Source organism: Mangifera indica, chromosome 12 (genome assembly GCF_011075055.1).
Source record: "Mangifera indica cultivar Alphonso chromosome 12, CATAS_Mindica_2.1, whole genome shotgun sequence".
Taxonomy (NCBI): Eukaryota; Viridiplantae; Streptophyta; class Magnoliopsida; order Sapindales; family Anacardiaceae; genus Mangifera; species Mangifera indica.
This window is the reverse complement of record NC_058148.1, coordinates 11,282,974-11,309,690: the sequence shown is the minus strand read 5'-3', so window position 1 is coordinate 11,309,690 and position 26,717 is coordinate 11,282,974. Positions and strand designations below refer to the sequence as shown.

The 26,717-nt window shown below is 32.4% G+C and overlaps 4 protein-coding genes across 8 annotated transcripts; 1 reads left to right on the top strand and 3 right to left on the bottom strand.

Annotated features, from left to right (window-relative positions):
* Nucleotides 1–1,141: 1,141 nt before the first annotated feature.
* On the bottom strand, nucleotides 1,142–4,691 carry LOC123193546 (inactive protein kinase SELMODRAFT_444075-like). Of its 2 annotated transcripts, XM_044606581.1 has the most exons (9): nucleotides 4,047–4,687; nucleotides 3,769–3,911; nucleotides 3,581–3,678; nucleotides 3,260–3,480; nucleotides 2,523–3,185; nucleotides 2,277–2,425; nucleotides 1,978–2,199; nucleotides 1,733–1,882; nucleotides 1,142–1,642 (listed from the first exon to the last, which is right to left on the bottom strand). In XM_044606581.1, exons 1-9 carry the CDS (start codon nucleotides 4,228–4,230, stop codon nucleotides 1,412–1,414), a joined length of 2,061 nt encoding a protein of 686 aa, XP_044462516.1. In that variant the 5' UTR covers nucleotides 4,231–4,687; the 3' UTR covers nucleotides 1,142–1,411. The 2 variants fall into 2 exon arrangements, with proteins under 2 accessions (XP_044462516.1, XP_044462517.1); XM_044606582.1 differs by lacking the exon at nucleotides 1,142–1,642 and having other exon boundaries at nucleotides 1,740–1,882; nucleotides 1,982–2,199; nucleotides 4,047–4,691.
* A 2,956-nt stretch (nucleotides 4,692–7,647) lies between these two features.
* On the top strand, nucleotides 7,648–11,220 carry LOC123193591. 2 transcript variants are annotated; one of them, XM_044606636.1, is made up of 9 exons: nucleotides 7,648–7,808; nucleotides 7,904–8,032; nucleotides 8,464–8,509; nucleotides 8,632–8,683; nucleotides 9,442–9,537; nucleotides 10,000–10,053; nucleotides 10,119–10,184; nucleotides 10,839–10,917; nucleotides 10,996–11,220. In XM_044606636.1, exons 1-9 carry the CDS (start codon nucleotides 7,746–7,748, stop codon nucleotides 11,071–11,073), a joined length of 663 nt encoding a protein of 220 aa, XP_044462571.1. In that variant the 5' UTR covers nucleotides 7,648–7,745; the 3' UTR covers nucleotides 11,074–11,220. The 2 variants fall into 2 exon arrangements, with proteins under 2 accessions (XP_044462571.1, XP_044462572.1); XM_044606637.1 differs by lacking the exons at nucleotides 10,000–10,053; nucleotides 10,119–10,184.
* Nucleotides 11,221–11,704: 484 nt separating this feature from the next.
* LOC123193588 (SAC3 family protein C-like) lies at nucleotides 11,705–26,717 on the bottom strand. Of its 3 annotated transcripts, XM_044606633.1 has the most exons (10): nucleotides 26,499–26,717; nucleotides 15,357–15,493; nucleotides 15,135–15,235; nucleotides 14,569–14,790; nucleotides 13,470–13,691; nucleotides 13,279–13,364; nucleotides 13,060–13,153; nucleotides 12,761–12,853; nucleotides 12,519–12,673; nucleotides 11,705–11,929 (listed from the first exon to the last, which is right to left on the bottom strand). In XM_044606633.1, the coding sequence occupies exons 1-10, from the start codon at nucleotides 26,597–26,599 to the stop codon at nucleotides 11,905–11,907; spliced, it is 1,236 nt and encodes a 411-aa protein (XP_044462568.1). In that variant the 5' UTR covers nucleotides 26,600–26,717; the 3' UTR covers nucleotides 11,705–11,904. The 3 variants fall into 3 exon arrangements, 2 of the variants coding, with proteins under 2 accessions (XP_044462568.1, XP_044462567.1); XM_044606632.1 differs by lacking the exon at nucleotides 26,499–26,717 and having other exon boundaries at nucleotides 15,357–15,708; XR_006497106.1 differs by lacking the exon at nucleotides 26,499–26,717 and having other exon boundaries at nucleotides 13,060–13,173; nucleotides 15,357–15,711.
* On the bottom strand, nucleotides 23,712–25,709 carry LOC123193593 (SAC3 family protein C-like). Its single transcript, XM_044606639.1, has 6 exons — nucleotides 25,471–25,709; nucleotides 25,288–25,365; nucleotides 25,061–25,154; nucleotides 24,762–24,854; nucleotides 24,520–24,674; nucleotides 23,712–23,942 (listed from the first exon to the last, which is right to left on the bottom strand). The coding sequence occupies exons 3-6, from the start codon at nucleotides 25,142–25,144 to the stop codon at nucleotides 23,918–23,920; spliced, it is 357 nt and encodes a 118-aa protein (XP_044462574.1). The 5' UTR covers nucleotides 25,145–25,154; nucleotides 25,288–25,365; nucleotides 25,471–25,709; the 3' UTR covers nucleotides 23,712–23,917.

Below are 26,717 nucleotides of genomic sequence, written 5' to 3'. Positions count from 1 at the left end.
TTTTTGAGCGGGAATTGAATGTTAATATTAGGATTAATTATAGAAAAGTTGTGTGTTCCTGAGGGCTTGCTGGTCTGGGACCTGCCCACTTCCAAAATGAAAATCCGTCGGATACAGGGGCGGTATCTTCGCCCTTTTCTTAATCAAATGACCCTCCAATCAGAGTCATTTTTGGCGTTGGCCCTGCAACCTTCAATAATCTAGTGGCCATCGGTGGTTTCATGGTGGTTGTAAGAGGCCTTCAAGCCACGTGGCGATGGTGTCTAAAATGTCATCATAGTAATATTAATAGTATAACAATATTAGTTAATTATTGACTTAAAAAGTTAATAAAATTAATAGAGTATTAGAATTTTTAAAATGAATTTATCTGATGTAGTATTTATAAGTCTAATATTTACTTATCTAACAAACATGGATTAAATTATTAAAATAGACCGTATAACAATTCTTGGATACCTTGATTGGAAACTTTTGATGTAGATAATTATAAAGAAAATACTCAAACAACACTTCATCTTAACATATTTTTAATGTTGGATTCGAATCAAACTGCTTCAAATTTGATTGTTAACTCAATTCAATCAAACCTGAAATGAACAGTCAAGACTTAAGCGTGAACCAAGTTAGAGTCATGGTTTTAAAAGTAAAGTGAAGTGAATTAATTAAGATAAAAAAAAGAATATCATGCTTTCACAATTAGCTTAAATTTACGGTTTAATCAGTTCAGCATTTTTTTTTTTTTTTTTATGATCATAAGTAGGCTGGAGAAATATAATCTAGATGAAATGGTGTTAGTAATGGGAACAAAAAGGCAAGTTATAGCATAAAAAAGAAAGGGTGAGTTATTTGAAAGTTAAGTTTTATGCAAAATTTAAAGTTCTTTTAAAATCAATAAATGTTTAGTACTAATTTGTTCCTTATAATTGTTTTCCAATTAGAAGATGATTTTGCTGAGCTGCGGAAGGAGCACAAGTATTCTCTTTGGAGGGTATTTCTATGAAGAGAGGTCTTACACAAGGAAAAAACTTTTGTTTAGTAAAAATTCTATTTTAAATTGTCGAAGAAAATTTGAATTCATATTCTTTTTACGTATAAAATGTTTTTTTTATCACTCAAATTATCTTTGGAAATATTAAAATTTTTGTTTTAAATATTAATTCATTTTTATTTATACTACTATGATTTATTACAAAATTAAGTAACCATGGCATTTATTTCATCTATTATCTGATTAACTAACAATAATTATGATTAGCTTGTTCGACTCCCTCTAATCCATGGTCTCATTGAAAGGTTCTCCTCCACCTCTACTTTTATCTCTCTTGTGATGATAATTTTCAGTTGATCTTTCTGATGAAACTGCTGGTGATCGCAATGGAGGAGCTAGAAGGGTCAAATATTTGGTGGCCTAATCTTGTTGTTGGCTTGGCGGTAGTTTTGCTATATAGCTCATCTGGTTTGAGCTGCTACCGCTGGTGATCTTTGTGCTTTCTACACTAAAGCTTTCATCATCCTCCGGCTGTAATGGCGATTCAGAGGAGACCGCCAAGCTACTTCCAGAATCGGATAGCGCTGCAGAGAACCCGCTTATATTGCAAGCTTCTGTGCCTTCTCTTATTAAATTTAAAACCTCAACCACCTGCAATATCACTTAAAATTCCTTTAACAATTCTTGCTTTTATTTATGATTCTAATTCTAATGAATATGTTTAATACTGAAAGACTTTACCTTATCCATAGGTGGTCTCTCCTCAGGATCCTTGCTGAGACAGCTTTCTACCAGTCGAACCATCCAAAGGAGTTGATGAACATCATGCAAATCTGTGATCCTGGGGTCAATCAGATTTGGATAGTTCTTTTTTTCTAATAGTGGCCTTGCCTGTGACAAAATTGTTGATACAACTTCATGAGCCCTTTACATAGAACTAAAATGGGATGGTTTGATTCAAATTCTATGGCGTTTGAGGATCTTACCCACCCCACAAGACTTTTCTCTTCAAGCTCTTTATCTGTAGTCTTGAGTCCAGTAATTAGCTGTAACAACACCACTCCAAAGGAATAAACATCTGTTTTTTTTGAAACTCTCCCACATTCTGCATATTCTGGTGCCAAGTATCCCAAAGTTCCTACAACTCCAGTGTCTGAGTTATCAGTGTCTCCACATTGAGTAGTTCTTGCAAGACCAAAATCTCCCAGCTGACACACAAAAATGATAAAAAGATTTAACCTTGGTTTGGCTAAGTCCAGAATTTCAGATAGTGTTAAACCGTTACCAGCGGTTCATAATCATGGGTGACAAGAATGTTGTTTGGCCTCATATCTCTGTGGATGATGTTGTTTGCATGGAGATATTGTAATCCTTTGGCAGCTCCATCTGCTATTTTCAGCCTGTTCTCCCAACTGAGAATTATTTGGGCGTGCCCTGTATCATATATCACAAATTATTCATCTTGAATTAGTCTTTTTCAAGAACATGATTTATTAAATTGTTCAAATGTATAAATTAGAGAACTTATTACTTGATAGATGTTGATCTAGTGAACCATTACAGACGTATTCATAGACGAGCAGCCTGTGATTTCCTTCTGCACAAGACCCCAACAATATCACCAAATTCTCATGTCTGGCTTTGGTCAAAACCTGAACTTCAGACTTGAACTCCTTCTCCCCCTGGAGGCTGGCATGTTTGTGTTGCTTCACTGCAATCTTCACCCCATCTATCTCTCCTTCGAACACAGAACCAAACCCTCCTTCTGATAGATAGTTCTCGGAAGAAAATCCATCTGTAGCTCTGTGGAGTTCGGCATATCTGAAGTCTCTTCTGGATCTTATTTTCGGTCTTGTATTATCGCAAAGCGAGCAACTTGAGTTTCGAAATTCTTTATATGTTGGACTCCATCCCATAATCCAACCTCCTTTTTCATCTGGGGTTTTTGTGCTATAAATTTCTTCCAGACTCTTGTTTTGAGCACCATTTTCTTGATCATCAACTGCTTGTTTTGCAAAGCCTATAAGGCATTCTTCTCCCTCTTGAAGAGGTATTGCAGAAACAGAAAGTCTTGAAGCTTCAGTGTTTGATTCTGTAGTCAATGAAGATTTTCTATTGTTTCGCCATGGGGGTTCTCCACAGTCTTCATATGCTTGTTCTTCAACTAAATTTGTCTTATAAGAATTCTGAGATTCTGAGAAATAATTATGTAAATAAATTTGATATTCATAAGGAAGAAATGAAAGAAAAAATAGATAATTAATTTACTTTTAGGAGGAAAAACAGTGCGTGGAGTTGCTGAAATCATTTCTGGAATCATTTCATCATATGTAACGAGGTGAGCATTAGAGCCTTTTTCATCCTGAGATTCTGTTTTTCCAGATTTTGGTATGGCTCCTCTTAACTCTTCCACAGAGTTATCCCTTTTCACTCTTGAAATTCTGCATGAGAGCTTCTCCAAGAAGTATCTTTTGTCCTTCTTTATGTGCCTGCATTCATCAAACATAAAAACTGAATTTAAAAAAAGTTTACCGTGATTTTCTTTGAACAAGAATAAGATCAACGAATTTGAGATTTAATTGGACTGACCTATCAAGTATCACAGATGTTGCATTAAAAATTTTTATGGCTTTCACAGCAATCATCTTCAGAGAAGATCCTGCAGGAACCTCCACATGAAACTCAACCTGATGAATTCATACACACAAAATTATCACATCAGCCTATACACAAATAATATAGATGATTTAAATATATAACTGTTTGTCTTATCTGACCTTTTCTGTTTCGCATTGCCTGGAAATATTCATAATCTCCTCATTGTTATAGTACTCTTCCCTCCTCTTGGAAATTTCTTCTTTACTGATTTTCTGGTTCGTTGCAAATATTGATCTTGAATCTTCTTTTATCTTGTATCCCACTGGGAAGATCGGAGATTGGGTTGGGTGAAAGAGGGTAAAAAAGTGAAGAGAGTTGGTTTGTGATGTGAAAAATAATTTTCAACAACTAATTAAGATGCAATTCAAAGTCCAAGAGATTAAGCATGAATTCTTACAGATTTTTCCAGCTCCCATGAAAGATAAGGTAGTAGGCTTATTAACCTGGTGAAGAACTCCAAGAAATTTAAGTGCATCTCCAGGTTTAAGAGATAAGCCCTTCAGGATTCCATTGATTGTGCTCGGACTAACATCCCTTGATGCATCCATCACCACCACCACTCTTTGACCTCCCTCTTCCATTATTTATAAATCTCTTCGAAGTTTTTTCAATACACGACAAGAATGTACAAATTAAAGATCACAATGCAGTCCCTTTTTTTTTTTTTAATTAATATTAATTTAAAGAATCAAATTTTAATACCAATCTAATTAATAGTTTCATATACAAATATACCGCTTCTTACACAGATTCTGTGGGCGATTCCTTTGAAGAACAGAAAATAATTACATGTAGGGGGAAACACAAACACTTGAGACCAGGGAGGTGGTGAAGCCAAAGCAATTATTTTCTCTGGAATTAGTCCAAGCGCATATTCGGATATCCTGGAATGGACCTGGCAAATTTTTCAAGTAGGAAGAAGAAGATTTTATGCAAGTGTGGTTGATATTTCCTAGGATTTTATTTTTGGAGGTCTCAGGACAGGACAACAGAGCAGGCTTTTGGGGATAATATCGAAAGTTTTGGACTGATCAAAAAGCCATTTCTAGCAGGTAATTAAGTATCATATTTTCTGGATTTGTTTTCTGAAGAATTTATGTCAATAAAGATGGTGATTTTGCCTGAAATATAAGCAAATATATATTAATTAGCCTTGAATTTGTCCTTCGCTTGTGTTTTATATCCGAGAAGGGGCCGAAAATGAAATCTATCGTGCACAGCCACAGGATGCCGCATCTAGACCTGGCCACGGGCCGGTTTGGCCCGTGAACCGGACCGAAACAGGCAGACCCGGAACCGGAATGAACCGGGACCGAAACCGTGGTTCTACGGTTCGGTTCCGGTTCACATAAATTGGAACCGTGAAACCGTCGGTTCACACCGGTTTATGAACCGGCGGTTTACTATGCTGAACCGCAAAAAATTTGAATTTTTTTTTATTTTTTTTTGATTTTTTTTGAATTTTTTTAAAAAAGCCAACGGTTCCCTGCGCAGGGAACCGTTGGCTTGAAGGGAAAATTACAGGGGACCACCCCTGCAATTTTGGTCCCCTGTAATTTCTCTGAATCTCAATTCACCTCCCCCTATTTTTAATTTTTTTAAAGTTTTTTCAGGGAACCGTTGGCTTGAAGGGAAAATTGCAGGGGACCACCCCTGCAATTTTGGTCCCCTGTAATTTCTCTGAATCTCAATTCACCTCCCCCTATTTTTAATTTTTTTAAAGTTTTTTCCTATATATACCCTTTTAAATTCCATTCTTTCAAATTTCAATCTCTCCACTCTCTCACTCAATCCTTCAAACTCTCATTCTCATTCTTTAAACTCTTAATACTCTCTCAATCTTTCAATTCAATCAAATTTTTTTAAATTTAATTAAATTCTTTCTTAATTTTTTATTAATTTCAATTTCAATTTTTTTTTATACAATTCATAATTAATTATAGAATTTATTTCTATAATTAATTTTATTTATTATTTATTTATTATCTTTTATAATTAATCATATAATTTATTTATATAATTAATTTTATTTATTGTAATTAAGTCCAAGCCTTTCTTTTAATTTTCAATTATTGTAATTAATAATTTAAAAATTAAATCAAGATAATGTATTAGAATTGACTGTTCAATATCGGTTTCAAACCGAAACCGTTGGTTCCGAACCGAGGCCATAAACCAGAACCGGCGGTTCCGAACCGTGGACGAACCGTCCTGTTACGGTTTCGGTTCAGGGTCCTTATGTTTTCGAACCGTGAACCGGTGGTTTCGAACCGAAACCGGTGGTTCATGAACCATGGCCAGGTCTAGCCGCATCTGTGTAATCTTCTAAATATATTTTTTTAATACAATAATATAGATAAATATTATTGATTTTAAATTAATAATAAAATATTTTTTAATACAATAATGGAATATATAAATATTATTGATTTTAAATTAATAATAAAATATATCTAATTACATGTTTATACATAATCTATATATTTAATTATATACTCACACACGTAAATATACAAATGAGTATATATTTGATATTTAGTATCATGTTATTGGATAAATTTAAATTAAGAATAAAGTAATATATAATTATATAATAATACATATAAATATATATTTATTTATATATTTAAAATAGATACGTATAATATTATTCTTTGCTCATGTATTATTATCAATATTAATTAATTATTAACTTTGTTTGAACTATGTGACGAGGAGAAATGTAATGAAAAAACAATCTTGTTTTATATATGGTTAATCATTTTTAAATACAAAAACAAACAGGTTTAAGAGTGTAAAATATGAAGAAGAAAAGAACTTAGACTTTTAGATCATATTTAATTTTGTTGCTCCAAAATTACCAAACATTTTGGCAATCTTTATAATTTAATAAAATTACGGGGACTCATTAAGAAGAAATGATATCTCCAAGTAATTTACTAAGTTTTGTTGGAACTCTTTAGATTCACTAATTTGTCTTCTTTCTCTCGAATACTTGTATGCTCAAATCACATTACATTGTTTGATATTTTGTATTAATTTACCATTTATAGAATTAATTGAGTTAAATAAATACCATCAATGTATGTATCCATCCAGCCAAAAGATTTGTTCCCATCTGAAACAATCGTGAGTTTTTTTAAATTTAGAGAAAAAAGTGATAAAAAATTTATTTTTTAAATATTTTAATAATAAATGACAATTTTATCTATCATTTTAATTCAAATTTTTAATAAAAATTAGTTCATAAATACGTAAAAACAAGTCTTTTGGTCTTTTACGTATTCGTTAATGATATGGATGTGTAACTAATATGTTGTGTGGTACATGATTTATAAAATTTGCATGAAGAACTAATTACAATAATACTGAACGAAATGCTACAATTAAGTTAAAATGAGTATTAATGTAAAACGAATACGAATAAAATAAGTATAATGATAAAATGATCCAATTTATACAAGTAACGATTACGAAAACTCTTATAAGACTTTGAAAATATTGGTTCATAAAAAGACTACACCCTTTTAAGGCATCTTGATTTTGAAAAATGAACGGCTACTTGTTTGTTTATCAGAAGGGCTTCATACTGGAGTTTACTGATGACACTGCACGCAGACTAAAATTAAATTAAATTTGAATGAAAATAAATAAGTAATATTTGAACAATATTTAAGGTTTGACATTTGATTCTCGGGCAGGTCAAGTTAAAGAAACAATTGTCCTCCATAATTGAAATCAAGAGAAATATCATTTCCTCTATATGCTCAGCTCAGGGTATATATATTTATTAGATTTTCATTTTGTATGCGTATTTCATATCATAGATAATTAAATTTAATTATTATTATTTATTCAATATAAAATATTTAAAGGTAAATATTTTTAATATAGGTTTAAATCATAGTTTAAATTAAATTAATTTAATTTAGTTTGTTTTGGAACCTATATATATCCCTTTAATTTGGTAACACCTGGAGTTGAACTATAACTTTTTTTCTTTTTTTTTTTTAAAAATTCTTCCATAATTTTTCTAAGTGAATATTAGTTATTTATTTGTAACACAAAAATCTCCTGATTAATTATTTAGGCATTCATGTCTCGCTTTCTGAAAATCGGCTCTCACTCTTCTCCACCACTCTTTCATTTTCATCACTTGGTAATTTGATTTCTCTATTCCTTTACTTCTCTCTATTCCCATTATTTCTCGCTCATTCTTTAACATTTTGATTGATTTATTTATTTTTATTTAAGGGTTTCGGTGAATTTCAATATGCCAGCATTTCAAGGGTTTCTTTCAAGTATAAGAAGAAGAAGAAGAAGAATTGTTTTCTAAATCATGACAATTCTCGAACCATTTTCTCCATTAACGCCTATAACAATGTTAGTATCACATTTTTTTTTTTTTACTGTTTAATGTGCAGAAATACAGTTTAAGACTATTGATTTTGCTCACTTTAGTTTCGTGATCATTTATTTGTTTTGATTAATTTTGCTATTTGTTAATATCAGTCATGCATAAAGTGATCAATCCCAGACAAGAGGTAATTTTATTATGATTTATTGCTGATCTACCCAAAAGAATATTCGATCAAACATGGCAATTTTTAAAGGCATTTACTTGCTTAAGCTATTAACGAGTACTCACCAAAAGAAAACAAATAATGAGAGATAGAAAAGGAGGCCTTTAAACAATTTCTTGATGTGAATATTTCAGAGTTTAATAGCAGTTATTGGAAATCCATGGTTGTTATGATAAGAAGTGGAATTCAAATAGTTTGATTAAATCTTGCTCTTTTCTTGTGTATGCTTAGGCCAGTGGTTTATCGGATGCTAACAACAGCTCACCAGAGCATGAAGGTATACCTAGAACAAGGTTCTTGTATGTTTTACATCCCATCTGTGTATTTGTGATGATATTACTGCCATATTCTTCTGCAAATTTCAGTTTCTTTTAATTTATCTTGATTATGTTTTTGAAGGTTCATCAGAAAATACAGAAAGCAGTCAAGCAAAATCATTCTCATCTAATGAGTAATTACTAATTGCCTGACAATATTTTTGGCTGATACTAGAGGCTTCTGATTTCTATTTTTGAGATGATTATTGTGAATTTATAATTTGGTCTGGAATTTATTATGCTAATTAATGTATCTCCAGAGTTATTATTATTATTATTTTTTTTTTTTGACAATGTGAAGAACTTTGCATGTGTCAAAACTTGACATTTGTTTTGTGAGATAGCGTTAATAGATGTTTCTGGTGGCTGGTTAATCATTTTTTGGATTCTCCTTTTTTTTCTCCGTGATGTTATATTGTTTCGGCCAAAAAAAGTGATTTTGTGTTGTACCTAAGCTATAAGGTAGCTTCTTCTCCGAGTCAGCTTGGTAGAACCTAGGTACAACACTTTGTGTTGTACCATTTACAGTGCTTAGATTGCTTTTGAAGTTCAACATGCTATTTTTGTGGCTGAAACTTTTTTATTCATTACAACCAAAGAGGTGGAGTTTGAGGTTTGTTTTGGCTACAAAGAAGAAGAACCTTGTAAATTGTTTATTGAATGTTGCTGAAAGAAATCAAGATAAAGGCTTTAGAACTAGATTTCAGATTCAGCTATGTCTTTGGGACTTAAAGCAATCATTTGAAATCTTTATGTTTCATGTTCGTCCCACAGTTCAATAAAAAGAGGGTGTGAAGGTGGATGGGGAGTGATGCTACAATGGATATCTAATTTCTATGGTTATTCTGAGCATAAGTCCTTACAATTTTGTCTTGCTTGTTTGACTTGTCAGGGTATTGGAGAAATTAAGGAGATATGGAATATCTGGAATATTGTCGTATGGCCTACTAAACACGGCCTACTACCTTATGACATTTCTCTTTGTGTGGTATGTGAAATAATGTCAATAATAGTTCATCAATATATTTGAGATCTCTTGTGTATTGCAGTGAACATTGGGACTTTACATCTGAAGGATGCATGCATTTATTCGTTAGGACCGGACAGTTTTAGGAATAAAAAAACCTTAATTTAAAATTTTTGTGATTGACAATGCCCTTTCTTTCTCTAGGTGAACTCTGTGTGTGTGTGTGTGTGTGTGTGAAGAAAATGGTCTCTCCAAGGTAGAATTGATTTAACCCTAGAAAAATGGCATTATAGCTACACCATTCGAAATTGTCTAATCTTGGATATGTGGACTGCTAACATAATGAAACCCATAATCACTAAAGATTAGAATTATATAGAATTGGAAACAAAATTACTTTTCCACTTCTTCATAACATTGCATGGCTTCTCTGAAAAATTCATGTTGTCACTGTAACTAGGCGCCACTTCTCTTGTTTTCTAGGTTTTATGTTGCTCCGGCACCTGGAAGAATAGGTTATGTTGCAGCTGTTGAGAGGTAGAATATTGTATTTTTTAATTTCCTGAGAATGAATGTTATGTGAAAACTTTAGAGCCTTGCAGATTTCTCAAAGTAATGGCCATGGTGTGGGCTGGAAGCCAAGTTACTAAGCTTCTAAGAGCCGGAGGGTGAGTTACTAGAACTCGGACTCTCTTCCTTCTGTTCAGAAGTAATATTGCAGTTTGTTTAACATCTAACTTTTCCATCTATAGGCCAGATAAGTTGAACTAATTAATTAATTTTATTATCATTCCACACTTGAGTGCAAATTGATTGCGTTAAATGTTTCTCCTGATTGAATGAGGGAACACATTGTCATTCTTGAAGTTAAAAGCTTTCACCTAGTTATTTTTTATTGGTAGATAGATATAGAGGCAGGAAAGCAGAAGGGGTCAGGGTGGGATGATTGTTGGTGAAGATACTGGCAAACCAATCATTTTAACATTTTGAATGAACTTGACTTTCAAAAATTCAAGATTAAGAGACAATCAAATAACTAGCGTTGTTTTAATTTATATTCTGGGCAATATATGTTAGCTCTGTTTTTGTTTGCAAGTAGAACTTTTGACTTTTCAGTCAAGAGAGACTTATGGTTCTCAAATCATGAACAATGTTATATGTTTCTCTTCTTTTTTCCAAAAAAAATAAATATACTGTAAATACTTGCATCTAGATGGCATGTGACTCGTATTTGTTTGAGTGAAAATTTCTTATCGGCTCTGTTGTTTATCCATCATGAAAATGCTTTATTCATCTTTAATGCTAAAGGACTATATGTGCAGGGCTCTTGCACTTGCACCTGTTGTAGACAAAGGATTGTCCTGGTTCACCGTCAAATTTAAATTTGAATCTCAGGGAAAGGCAAGTGACTCTTAAAATATCTAGATTATCATATATTCATCAGTTGTGAGCTTCTCATTTATTTCCATCTGCCTCCAGGCTTTCATGGCGATTGTTGGATTTTGTTTTGGTCTCGCTCTCATTCTATTTTTTGCTATAACATTGTTTTCTGCATGAAGCAGACTACTATTTCTCTTAATTTGTCCTTTGCTTTGTTGAAGAGAGCCTTCTTCACATTTGTGTTTCTTCCAATTAGTAACTCTTTATATTGCAAACACAGCGATTCTGTAATGCAAGTCTAATAAAGTTAATTTTGTTATTCAATAGGTTATAGATTTGTCATTCATGTCGTTTTGTTGGCCTATAGAATTCTAGCAAATGATACTACAATATGGCATGGATCCCAAATTTTCGAAAAAGAAGTGTTTACAGTAAAAAATTCAATTTGATGGTCATCTTCTGAAACTGGGACTCATCTCAGTTCCTCTTTTGCTCACATCGATCCATCTTTCAATAGAGTTATAAATTGGCCCTAAATCCTAAACCCTAAAATTATGTAATTTTACTTTTTACCCTCATAAAATTATCCATAATTCAATTCTTTCCAGTCAAGTTCCATCTAATGCCTTCGATACATTACTTTCAGACAGAATGCAACGCCTTAATAGAACAACTTTACGATATACACCATTGTAAGTTCCATATGATGAGTTATGGAGTTCTGATAAAAGTAACTTCCACTTTCATGGCATTCCATCCGACTGTGACTTGACATCTATTCTTCTATTCCCTATCTAACAAATTGAAATCAGGTTTCAAGCTTTTGTATTATAAGGGAGACAATCAACGTATTGCAGCCATAATGAAACTGAATCAACCATAATATCTATGATACAACAAGTGTACAGTCTATCCAAATATACAGAGAAGTTACTTGTTAGTTGTCCATTGATACATCAGTGATTCAGGTTAAGCCATCAACCACTCTTTCCAAGCAATATACTGTCTCTAAATGGTGAAACTTGCGATTTGCCTGCAATGCACATATATTTGTGTCAATCAACACCAAAGCACATTCAAAACAAAGTCATGTAAAACTGTAGGTGTAAATAAATATAACCACAACCAAGAAGGTGTGCCCCATTGGCTGCAAAGCAGGGGCCAATTTGGAGCACATTAGTCAATCAAAACTTACCTTCTGGCATACCAAACTATACAAAGAAAAATATAGAAATACTAGAAATAATGCCAACCAAAAAGAAAAAGCAATTCCCATAGCTGTGTACAATTCATATGGAAGTTCTGAAGATTAGCCCCATCTCTTCTAAGGAGCTTAGAAACTTTGTTTAACTGAAAATTTTGATTTTCACAGAGACTTGGCAAAAAGACTTTCACTTGCAGCACAAGTCTATAGAGCACTGGAAGGATATTCCAGAACAAGGTGGATACACTATGATACAGGTAGTACAATAGATTTAGGACTTAAGACATTCCTGTGTAGCGAGAAACACAGACAGATTTGTGTATCTCTCTTTTCCTAAGTCTTTTCCTAGATCAATAATCATCATAACAAAAAATTTAATTAAAAAAGAAGAAATACCAAAATGCATGTTAAATTTTACCTCTCAAGTTGTTGCAATCCCAAAAAGCTGTATCTTTGAAACCCTTCCGGGGGACAATTAAAAGTTGTCTGCTTGGTGGGTAGCAACCTATTTCCAACTTCATCTGTGCATGTCTCAAGACCACAAGCATTGCAAAACAAATCCACATCTGACTCCTGAAACAACCACATGCAATTACAAATATTCAAATTGTATTACCTCATCAATATTAGTGATATCATCCATCGGATATCAGCTCATACCTCCATCATCAGAAGCTCAGATAAGTGCATCAGAGGATACGGATGAAGCTTATAGCCACATTTATTTATACAGCACAGAGCAAGTGCTCGAACCTACAAAGTCAACCAAAAGAACAAAGTATGGTTTTTAAGGCACTGTGAGAAGTGCAACATAAAGAGTATCAAAGCAGCTTATTATATCCAAAATCAACATCTGATTGAAAAACAATTATAACCAACTGGAAAATTTAAATTAAAATTTTGTTAACTGTATAGAACTCATATAACTAGAATTTCGGAAACAATGTTAATCATATTACCTGATCAATATATGGTTCAATAATGCAGTACTGCAAATATGATGCCTCAGCAGCAGCACAGAGGAAACGCTTATAATTGCCCATCCGAAAGTACCTTTTTTACACAACACCTTTCTATTACAAATTTAAAAAATTGAATATGATGTTAAATATATACATCTATAAACTTTAGATAAGCAGAAGCCCCAAAGGCATTGATATGTCAAAATTTATTGTTACCGTAAAACCTCGCGAGCAAAACTCATTTCTCTTGACTTGATAATTGGAGATGGAACACGACGAAACCACAAAGAAAGTGACTCCCCCTAGTGATTAGAAAAAAGTTATATTTCATTAATTAAAGGTCCACCATGAGGCTCACAATAAAATAATATGAAAAATGAATCAAGACCTATAAAGTATAGACCAACCGTTGCTTGGACATTAGAATCAAGATGAAGAAGCACGTAAAATGAATAAAACTCAGCTTCATTCCTGAAAGGGGAATTGGAGCCCCAATTTGCTTCATACAGATTATATAGAGATGTCAGAGCTTTTGTAAGCTGCTCCAAGTTTAGGTAACGCATTGAAGCAATACTTGAACCAGTGCAACTACTTCGAAGCTTGTGATGTGCTATTACATAAAATTTAACCTGTAGGGGTGAAAATATAAGCACATAATACTAGTTGAAGAAATTGCTTCCAAGCTTATAGAAGCCAATACAAAGTTATAAGTGATAATTAAGAAAACAGTGCTCATAAGTGCATCTCTGCTATCCTGTCTGAAAAAGACACATGGGGTTATTTGAAGTTTCAAAATTAATTGAATAGTATTCACTGGAGTTCTCACATTTGCAAGAAGGTAATTCTTTTAGACTGAAAATATCTCAACTCATGCTAGAAACATTTATATGAAAATCATCACAGGATTCAACAGGGAATTTCGTTTGAGTTCGTAAACAAATATGTGGTCTGAATCACAGCTGTAAATCCATAAAGTAAAAACAGATTCTTTAACATACATAAAACTCAGCACAACTGGGATTATTCTAAACTTAACTGTCAGTTGTTTACTAAATCACAAGATAATTCCCTTTTAAATTTGTCCTCTATTCTGAATGTTCAATCTTTTGTTCAATGGGCAGTAACAAATTTAATTGTAGGTAGCAACCAATGACATGGAAATGAAGCAAAGATTTTGTTTACATTTTAGTGCTGTCCAAAATTTGTAGCATAAGCCTATTACAATCAATGCTTCAAAGATGGCAGATATGTTCTCTGTAGTACTACCATATGACATAGATTCAAAGTTTGTCTATAATATCAAGTGACAGCACTCACAATACAATTGTTTCAGAAAAGCAGTTACGTTAAAGTGGGCGAAAATTTCTATGTTCTGAGCTCTATAACAAGAAAAGCGACTCCAACCCATCATGCAAAAAGCTTAAACTCCATCACAGGATAACAACTAATATACTCAATATAATTTTGCAAGACAAAGTAGAAAGTAAAGATTAAAAGGTTTCTAACCATTTTCTCATACATGTACACTACTCTGTCATTAACAATATTCTGCATGGTAAGATCTTGCCTTATGGACCTTGTCCTATCGAACACAAAGTCATGAATCACATCAAAAGGATGTTCCTTAGAATCCAGAAAGTTTAAAAGATAGTTCAAAGTGTCTTCCAGCACTGGAAGAGGGCGCACTTCAGATGCTCGCACCTGCTTGGCGGACATTGTCCTGCAAAACTAACAAGAAGTGAAGGTTTTTGGCATCAGAAATAAACATTTGTGGCATTAAACTTTAAGTCTTAAAAACTGAGAAGCATGCAAAATTTGGAATTCCTTATCCATCACGCATCAAAATCCAAACCTAATTATAACCCATTGAAATGAATGTTCAACAACAAAAAGAGAAAGAACACAGACAAAATACAACACAACCTTGAACAACAAAAAGCATGTCAAGAAACAATGTTAGCTAACAATAAATTACGTGAAATCTTGAACACAGTCATCAAACATCCCTAATTTACTCTAAATTGAGCGACTAATACACATGAATTTAGAAAAAAATAGCAAACTTTACATACTTTTTTGACAGCCAGTGCCGGAGACGACTTGCGAGGATCTCCCTCAAGTCTCTCAAAGACGGCTAGATCTCTGAGGCGCTGACGCTGAATCCTTTCATCCTCTACAGATTGCATCACAGAATCAATGGCAATTGCGCCCACACCCCCCCCCCCCCCCCCCCCGGCCCAAAAAAAAAAAAAAACAATATAATGATACAATAGGAGTCCAATTGTATTACCAACCTGGGCACATAAATGGGCAAGTTCCCACAACAGCTTCTGCTTGTACTTCATCTTCCTGTGGTTTGTTTCTTCCACTGTGGGCATTAATGGAGTTGTCTTCGTTCTTTGGGTTGTTCCTTGAAGAGTTGGAAACTTTGGTATTTCTAGTTTCATTTGAGCGTAACCCAGTTGAGGAATTGAATGATGAAGATGCAGATGAAATTTTCTGACGACGTTGACCCTGATACCTTCTGTCCATGTCTTCAGCTTCCCTGCGTGGTTTTGGGCAAGAACATCTATGAAGATGTGACTCTCCGAAAACACCCTACTCTTATTCAGGCTAAACAATAGCTCGTAAATTATAGGGATATAGCCAAATAAAAAAGAAAGGTGATTGCTAGTTAAAGTAAATTGTTTATTAATTATATTAGGTTATAATTTATTTATATATTAAAACTATTTATTTTGTCAAAAAATAATAGATTCTTCCTCCATAAGAAGCACGGGGTATAAGGTAAAAAAAATTTTAATTTTGATTTGTATGTTGAATAATATTTTTTAATAAAAATTAATTGTTATATGATAAAAAATTATTTTTTATTAATTAATTCATTAAGTAAAACAATAATTATAATTAGAAATGAGATGGTTTTCGTTTGTTGGGCACAAAAAATCCAATAGACGCGATCATATCATATCATATCTATTTACTTTTCATCATTATTCTTGTCATCAATTATCAATCAGTATTTATAGAAAATAAATAATAATTAATAGAGAGGGATGTTTATAAAAGCCTGAAATGATATATGTCACACCCATAATCAATACTCGTTAAATAGTAATTAGACTCAGTAAGCATGGTCTCGGCTATTATTTTTTTTGTGTGTAAATAACTCATTTAGATTAATATTATAAATAATAAAAATTTTAAAAATTTAAATAAATAACTAAATACTAATTCTGCAACTTATTTTAATAATAAATTTATCAAAAAATTCATGCAGCTTTTACTAATATTATTTGATTTTAATAAAATAAAATTATTTTAAAAAAATTAAAAATTTTACCCTTATTTAGACTTACATATCCATTTATATTATACTTTTTATACCTTAAATATTTTTAAATATTTTTAACACTTTATATAATAAGATATCTAAATTGCCCTTATCTTTATCTTTGACCTTAACCTTAAGAAACCAACATATAGCACCATAGAGAGAAATAAGGCTGAGAGAAAGGTGAGACTGAGAGAAAAAACATGAGACTGAGAGAAAGATCTTCAGGTTAAAGCTCATTAAAAGCTAAAACAGAAGCTCACCAACTCAAAACCAGAAGCATAATGAGCATTTACAATGTCTCTACATAAATGAAATAATGAAAAAAGAAAGGGTTTTGACAGATGGATCATGAATGACTTACAGTAGGGAACTTGTTGCTGGTGTAACAAATGAGCATACAGGTCTTGCCAACAGCTCCATCTCCAACTGTAACACATTTAATGAACTTCGATGCACTCATCCTCTTAAACACAATAACAACAACGACAACAGCTGAAAACGGTTGTGGCTCTTTAGCTACAGCGCTGTGGTAGTATTTTAAACAACTAAAAAAGTTGAGCAAAAGAGAACAAGGACGTTTCTAACAAAAAAGTTGAACTCAAAGAAGAAGAAAGAGAGACAGAGAGGAGTGTCTAAACCGTGTGCCTGTGGCAAACACATACGTTGGAGAGTGACATAAAAAAATGAATAAATTACCCACCCTATTGCAGTTTCAAGAAAAAATTGAAAATAAAAAATTTAACAATTAACAGAGAGAGAGAGAGAGAGAGACAGAAGGGATGTTTTGTCTGCAGTCAAAAGGTTGTCACTGCACTTTTTTGTCCCTCTCAATTAAATTCAAACTTATCAGAAAAATCATAAATGTTTTTTGAAATGCAGGAATTAGGGCCCTCTTAACCGACGGTAGGCTATAAATAGCCACGTCAATTGGGCAAATCGAATAAAGGCCTAATACAAGAAAAAACCTGATTTAATACTGTAATATACTGGGTTAGACCCATGTGCCTATTGAGTTGGGTTTCAGACTTTAATATAAAACCCATAAATTAACTTGATCTGATTTAATACTGTTTAAATATTTTCTTTTTCTTATTTTTGATGGCAGAATCTGCCTTGTGTATCCTTCTGCCGGCTTCCCTCTGCTACAAGGCAGAGGGCTTGGCCTTCATTTTTTTTTTAAATTTTTTTTATATAAACCTGTTAAATTTTCTTCGGTTTCACTTTTATTTATAAATCTCTCAATCTCAATTATTTTATTATATTTTTAATTTTATTTTCTCTCATCAGTTTTTTTTTAGAAAATATCTGAATTCATAAATAATAATTCTTTATGTTTATAATTTTATTTTTATTTTAATTTTATCATTACAAAATATTATAAATAGATTAAGTATCAAATAAATTTAATCCATTTTAATATTATTATAGTATATATTTATTTATATTTTATAATTTATATAGTATATAAATTAATTTATTTATATTATGTTACAATTTATAATATTTTTTATTATATAACTACAGTATTCCTCCATTATAAGTGAAAGATTATAAATAAAATATTCTGAGTACTATCTTCGGTTTTAATAATTCAAAAATAATGTTTAAAAATTTTAAATATTTTTTAAAATATTATTAAATAGATCGGGCCGACCTATTTAAAGCCCGACCCGACCTATATTTTATATAGGTTGAGTCTTTATATATTAATGGATCTATTAGAACTGAAAGTTTATTACTATTTGGGCTTTGGGCCTGACCCATTAACCTGATGAATCGAGCCTGAGCTAGCCCGGCTCATCGGCACTTCTAGCTATAAGCCATAGCCCCTTAATTTGCTGGTTTCCAGCTTTGTAATTGACATTATTTATTGTCCTGGTTGACACCTCCTTCAACCTAACTTAACTCTGTTTCAACCACCATGATCTTCCTCTTTAATTTTCCAACTTCCATATTTTCCTTCTCCAATGCACCATTACAGTTTTTACTAGGACTGTTCAATTTCTCTTACACATAAACACAAAAAAAAAAAAAGTTGATTTTTACTTATTTAAACTATAAATAATTTTTATTGGTCTTTCTGGAGCACACCAAAACTTAAAACTCAAATGACAGTCACATCAAAATTTGAAAGATTTGATTTTTATATTCAAAATCAGGTGGGGATATAAATATAAAAAATAGAATAAAAAAGCGAATGAACACGAACGCATTTCCAATAAAAATATACGCAGATATTGAAGGAAAACTTAAATCAATTCAAAAGAAAAGAGCAGAAAATGAAGAAGGACAAACGTTGAGTAACATTTATCTCTTTTTAACTCTTTTTAACTCTTTTTATGCAAATGTTATGGGAGGATGGTGAAGGGAGGAAAAACAAAGCAACAGCTAAAAACCAAAGAGGCGGAGACAGGAGAAGAAGAAATGGTTTGAAAGTTGTGCTGAAAAAATATGACCGTTGCATATATTAAATGGCGCAATAAAGTTACAGGCTTGTTTCACTTTATATGACCGTTGCATACATTTATTCCACACTTGTTTCACTTCAACAACAAAATTTACAATATTATTTATTTTTTTAATACATTATAGAGAGAACATGTATAAATATTTAGCATCAGTATTTGAAACAAGATTTATATATATATGTTAGATAAAATTAAGTAAATTTAAAATTATTGAGTTTAAATTTTTTTAGATTAAATGTATAAAAATTGTAACTCAATTGATCTTATCTTGTCAAAATTTTGGTTGATGTCAATCTCATATTAAAACAGCACATGAAAATATAATCTAAGAAACCACCCATGAAGAACATGCACTGAAGTGCTTAATGTTGAATATGTAAAAAATACATTAATATATATATTCCAATTCAATTTAATTATATCAAAATTCAATTAAATAAATCAAAATATTGTAATTTTAATAATATTGTTAATTAGTCAATTGTTATAATTTTAAAAATAAAAAAAAAAATCAAAAAACTGATTTTGGTTTGAAAGGTTATTTCGAAAGAGGGGTTGGCAATACAAATTTGGAGGTTGGCATCGCCCCATGATTGTCTGAAATTTGCTTAAAGGGGTTGGCGCACCAACCCCTTAATGTAAATTGAAGGGGTTGGTGTAAATTGAAGGGGTTCACCAATCCTTTACTAAATGTATGGGGTTGGCGCCAGCCCCTTTGTATAAAAAAATTAAGGGGGTTGTCGTAAATTTTTGGCTGAAAGGGGATGGTGATGCCTTTTAGCCAAAAATATATATATTTTTATTTCAACTTTTTGGTGTGGTCAAAAAAGGCGTCACTAGCCCCTTTATTTTTTATTCAAATAAATTTTTATTTTAATTTTATTTAAATAAATATTCTTTTGTTAAATAATAAATATTATTTGGTTGAGTGGAATAGAAAAAAGTATAAAAAATATCAGTGCGGGTGTTTGTGAAGCCAAGCCCTAGGTTGGCGATGCCAACCAATTCTTCATCTAAAAATTTTTCAGACTATAATTTCTGTATTTTTTAACCATCAATACAACATTAAACAACATTATAATAACTTTAAACAATGAAAACAACATGAAATAACAACATTAAACAATCTAAAAACATATGGATGATTTTGCTGTAAAATCTTTGCAACAAATGTTAATTCTCTAAATAAATCTACCAATTTTTATCTCTCCTCCCTTGTGTTCAATTTAAATAATTTATAATAGCTTTTTCGGGTTTTATTGTTCAATCACATGTGTTCTTTGTTAAAAAAGTGTTTTTCTCATGTTGTTGAGATTCCTTCCTCATTGGAGGGCTAAAGAAAAAGATTCACTCTTTCTGCATGCAAGAGCTACATCAATAAGGTTATTTTGGGAAAATAAAATATTATTATAGTATTTTTGTTTAAGCTTTGAGATGAGTGCTATATATGTATATACGGTTAAAAAAAGGATAAAAATTTCAATTTCCCATTATTTTAATTAATTTGATATCTGTGAATCTTTCTCACGCAGAGCAGAACGACAGACAGATGTGAGTGATTGGTGGGAATGGTGAATCTCATATGCCAACCATCTCAGGTTTGATTGATGGGTGATAAAGTCAATTCCTACGTGCCAACCAACGCAATCAACTCTACATATATCTGTTATGGTTTCAGCACCATTGTCGACAACCCAATTCCAAGAAGAAAAATAAAAAAAACTCAAGTCAATGAGTTCTTCTCTAACAACTCATCAAGAAGAAGATGAAGCGATTGCTCAAGCAACTTACTTACGCAGCATTGGTAGCTTCGCCAATGTCTTGAATGCGGCGCTTATGCTTAATTTGTTCGACATTGTTGGCAAAGCAACCAATCCAAATTCCCTCCATGTCTCTGCTGTTGAAGTTGCTTCTAAGCTTCTCACAAAAAACCTGATGCTCCATCGTATATCGACCGCATGCTCCAGCTCCTCGCTTGCTATAATCTGCTCACTTGTGAGCTGCACCGCCGTGAAGATGGAAGCATCGAGAGGCTCTATGTACTAACTCCGGTTGGCAAATGTTTTGCTAGCAGGGAAGATGGAAAATCTCTGGCTGCACTGAAACCGGAGAAAGAATTTGAGATGATCAGGTGAGTGAACTGTAAACTCATACATGCTTGTTAATCTTCAAGTTTTCCTTTTTTTTTTTAAATACTATGGGTATTCACTTTAAATACATAAATAAGTATACATTTATATATGTCGTTACACGATTAAGTATACTTTATTCTTAATTCAAAATTACCCAAATACATAATGATATCTATCAAATATGAACTAATTTGTGTAATCAAAATTAGTACTTATAGTTTTATTGCATCTTTTTGTTATAAAAGTGAAAAAAAAAAAGGTGTATATGAAATGGTTGCAGGTTGCAGTTGAATGATTTAATAATGGAAGGAGGAGATCTGTTTGAGAAAGTACATGGAATGCCAATCTATGAGTTTCTGAGCAAAAATCCAAGGAATGATGAATCTTTCAACAAGGCAATGGCAGGCTTGTCTAAGATTACAATGAGCAAAGTGCTTGATACATACAAAGGATTTGAGGATTTGGCATCACTGGTTGATGTTGGAGGAGGAATTGGTGCTACTCTCAGCATGATCATCTCCAAGTACCCCAACATTAAGGCCATTAACTTTGATGCACCTCATGTTGTTGAAAAAGCCCCAACATACCCAAGTACAACCCTAACTGTAGATATATATTATCTAAATGATTAGTGTAATAATATGTGACGCGATAAATCTCATTAAATAATTTTAAAGTGACAGAAAAAATAAATAATCATAATAGTCACTCATATAGTATTATTTCAGTTTGTATAAATAAATTAATAAGATTTGTTTACAATCTTAGGTATTAAGCATTTTGGAGGAGATATGTTTTCAAATATTCCCGTAACAGCGAATGCTTTTATGATAAAGGTATGCTATTTTTTTCTCAACTCAACCAGAATTTTTCTTTTTTTTTTGGTTTCCATTGATTAGTTTATGTGTTTACACATATACACAGAATGTGCTTCACAATTGGAATGATGAACAATGCTTAAAGCTGCTGAGAAATTGCAATGAGGCATTGCCAAAAAATGGGAAATTGATAGTAATGGATTGCATACTTCCTGAATATCTAGATTCAAGCAATGCTTCAAAGTACATTTCACATATGGACATTATTATGATTATGCATGGAGGAAGAGAAAGAACTGAGAACGAGTTCAAGGCCTTGGGAAAAGCTGCAGGATTTTCAGATTTTCAAGTCGAGTGTTTTGCTTATTCTGTGGGGATCATGGAGTTCTTGAAATAAGTGTTTTCAGAGTCTAATAATCATGATATCGATAAAATTATATATATCTAATTTTTAATTAGACACTTAGATGAATAATAATTATGTGATTTTAAATTAAGAATAAAATATCATCTAATCGTATGATAATATATTATTTAATTATCTAATTAAATATTTAAAATTAAGTGCTTATAATATTGTTATGAAAATAAAGTTGTCTGTAATTTATGGGGTGAACTTTATTAATTAATAAAGCACGACATTTGTTTTCTTGTGTTTAGCTAAGTTTGTTCAAATAAATGGCATGGATATAAAGTGTGACTATGAAACAGTAAAAACCATACATTTAATTTGGCCTGTTACAAGATTTCAGTAAGTTTTTAACTTTTGAGTAATACTGTATTCCTCCATTTTCAGGCACGTATATAGGGCTAGATTCGAGCTGAGCCAGCTCGAGCTCGAGCTCGGCTCAGCTCGGTTCGAGCCTGAAACGAACCGGATTCTATTCGGCTCGATCTAACTGGCTCGGATTGGTTTGATAGATTTTTTTTAAAATTTTTTATACAAAACGACGTTGTTTTGATCCATATATATACACAAAACAATGTCGTTTTGATATGAAAAAAGAGTCGAGCTGAGCCGTAAACGAGCCGAGCCAAAAACAAGTCAAACCGGAGCCGAGCCGAGTTCGGCTCGAGCCAAACTCGAACCAGCCATAAATAGACCGAGCCGAGCCCGAACTGGCTGCAAACCAAACTCAACTCGACTCGAATCTAACCCTATACGTGTATATATATATATATATATATATATATTTACATACATTTTTATTCCATTAAAAAGGTACGGCTGTTACAAGATTTCAGTAAGTTTTTAACTTTTGTGTAACCCTATATTCCTCCATTTTTAGGTACGTAAATGTGTTCATATATATATATATATATATATATATATATATATATATATATATATATATATATATATATTATATTTTTGTATAATTAAATATTATTTTATTTTTAATTTAAAATTATTTAATATATATAATATATATTTATTTATATACTTAAAATATACATACATAACTTAAAATTTGGCATGGACCCCAAATTTTCGAAAAAGGAAGTGTTTATAGTAAAAAATTCAATTTGATGGTCATCTTCTGAGACTGGGACTCATCTCAGTTCCTCTTTTGCTCACATCAATGCATCTTTGAATAGAGTTATAAATTGACCCTAAATCCTAAACCCTAAAATTTTGTAATTTTACTTTTTACCCTTCATAAAATTATGATGAATTCCATAATTCAATTCTTTCCAGTCAAGTTCCAGCTAATGCCATCAATACATTACTTTCAGACAGAATGCAACGCCTTATTAGAGCAACTTTAAAATATACACCATTGTAAGTTCCATATGATGAATTATGCAGTTCTGATAAAAGTTAACTTCCACTTTCATGGCATTCCATACGACTCTGACTTGACATCTATTCTTCTATTCCCTATCTAACAAATTGAAATTGGGTATCAAGCTTTTGTATTATAAGGGAGACAATCAACGTATTGCAGCCATAATAAAACTGAATCAACCATGATATCTATGATACAACAAGTGTACAGTCCATCCAAATATACAGAGAAGTTACATTTTAGTTGCCGATTGATACATCAGTGATTCAGGTTAAGCCATCAACCACTCTTTCCAAGCAATATACTGTCTCTAAATGGTGAAACTTGCGATTTGCCTGCAATGCACATATATTTGTGTCAATCAACACCAAAGCACTTTCAAAACAAAGTCATGTAAAACTGTAGGTGTAAATAAATATAACCACAACCAAGAAGGTGTGCCCCATTGGCTGCAAAGCAGGGGCCAATTTGGAGCACATTAGTTAATCAAAACTTACCTTCTGGCATACCAAACTATACAAAGAAAAATATAGAAATACTAGAAATAATGCCAACCAAAAAGAAAAAGCGATCCCATAGCTGTGTACAATTCATATGGAAGTTCTGAAGATTAGCCCCATCTCTTCTAAGGAGCTTAGAAACTTTGTTTAACTGAAAATTTTGATTTTCACAGAGACTTGGCAAAAAGACTTTCACTTGCAGCACAAGTCTATAGAGCACTGGAAGGATATTCCAGAACAAAGGTGGATACACGATGACACAGGTGGTACAATAGATTTAGGACTTAAGACATTCCTGCGTAGCAAGAAACACAGACAGATTTGTGTATCTCTCTTTTCCTAGATCAATAATCATCATAACAAAAAATTTAATTAAAAAAGAAGAAATACCAAAATGCATGTTAAATTTTACCTCTCAAGTTGTTGCAATCCCAAAAAGCTGTATCTTTGAAAACCTTCCGGGGGACAATTAAAAGTTGTCTGCTTGGTGGGTAGCAACCTATTTCCAACTTCATCTGTGCGTGTCTCAAGACCACAAGCATTGCAAAACAAATCCACATCTGACTCCTGAAACAACCACATGCAATTACCAATATTCAAATTGTATTACCTCATCAATATTAGTGATATCATCCATCGGATATCAGCTCATACCTCCATCATCAGAAGCTCGGATAAGTGCATCAGAGGATACGGATGAAGCTTATAGCCACATTTATTTATACAGCACAGAGCAAGTGCTCGAACCTACAAAGTCAACCAAAAGAACAAAGTATGGTTTTTAAGGCACTGTGAGAAGTGCAACATAAAGAGTATCAAAGCAGCTTATTATATCCAAAATCAACATCTGATTGAAAAACAATTATAACCAACTGGAAAATTTAAATTAAAATTTTGTTAACTGTGTAGAACTCATATAACTAGAATTTCGGAAACAATGTTAATCATATTACCTGATCAATATATGGTTCAATAATGCAGTACTGCAAATATGATGCCTCAGCAGCAGCACAGAGAAAACGCTTATAATTGCCCATCCGAAAGTACCTTTTTTACACAACACCTTTCTATTACAAATTTAAAAAATTGAATATGATATTAAATATATACATCTATAAACTTTAGATAAGCAGAAGCCCCAAAGGCATTGATATGTCGAAATTTATTGTTACTGTAAAACCTGGGGAGCAAAACTCATTTCTCCTGACTTGATAATTGGAGATGGAACACGACGAAACCACAAAGAAAGTGACTCCCCCTAGAGATTAGAAAAAAGTTATATTTCATTAATTAAAGGTCCACCATGAGGCTCACAATAAAATAATATGAAAAATGAATCAAGACCTATAAAGTATAGACCAACCGTTGCTTGGACATTAGAATCAAGATGAAGAAGCACGTAAAATGAATAAAACTCAGCTTCATTCCTGAAAGGGGAATTGGAGCCCCAATTTGCTTCATACAGATTATATAGAGATGTCAGAGCTTTTGTAAGCTGCTCCAAGTTTAGGTAACGCATTGAAGCAATACTTGAACCAGTGCAACTACTTCGAAGCTTGTGATGTGCTATTACATAAAATTTAAACTGTAGGGGTGAAAATATAAGCACATTATACTAGTTGAAGAAATTGCTTCCAAGCTTATAGAAGCCAATACAAAGTTATAAGTGATAATTAAGAAAACAGTGCTCATAAGTGCATCTCTGCTATCCTGTCTGAAAAAGACACATGGGGTTATTTGAAGTTTCGAAATTAATTGAATAATATTCACTGGAGTTCTCATATTTGCAAGAAGGAAATTTTTTTAGACTGAAAATATCTCAACTCATGCTAGAAACTTTTATATGAAAATCATCACAGGATTCAGCAGGGAATTTTGTTTGAGTTCGTAAACCAATATGTGGTTTGAATCACAGCTGTAAATCCATAAAGAAAAAACAGATTCTTTAACATACATAAAACTCAGCACAATTGGGATTATTTTAAACTTAACTGTCAGTTGTTTACTAAATCACAAGATAATTCACTTTTAAATTTGTCCTCTATTCTGAATGTTCAATCTTTTGTTCAATGGGCAGTAACAAATTTAATTGTAGGTAGCAACCAATGACATGGAAATGAAGCAAAGATTTTGTTTACATTTTAGTGCTGTCCAAAATTTGTAGCATAAGCCTATTACAATCAATGCTTCAAAGATGGCAGCATATGTTCTCTGTAGTACTACCATATGACATAGATTCAAAGCTTGTCTGTAATATCAAGTGACAGCACTCACAATACCATTGTTTGAGAAAAGCAGTTACATTAAAGTGGGGGAAAGTTTCTTCCACTGTGGGCATTAATGGAGTTGTCTTCGTTCTTTGGGTTGTTCCTTGAAGAGTTGGAAACTTTGGTATTTCTAGTTTCATTTGAGCGTAACCCAGTTGAGGAATTGAATGATGAAGATGCAGATGAAATTTTCTGACGACGTTGACCCTGATACCTTCTGTCCATGTCTTCAGCTTCCCTGCGTGGTTTTGGGCAAGAACATCTATGAAGATGTGACTCTCCGAAAACACCCTACTCTTATTCAGGCTAAACAATAGCTCGTAAATTATAGGGATATAGCCAA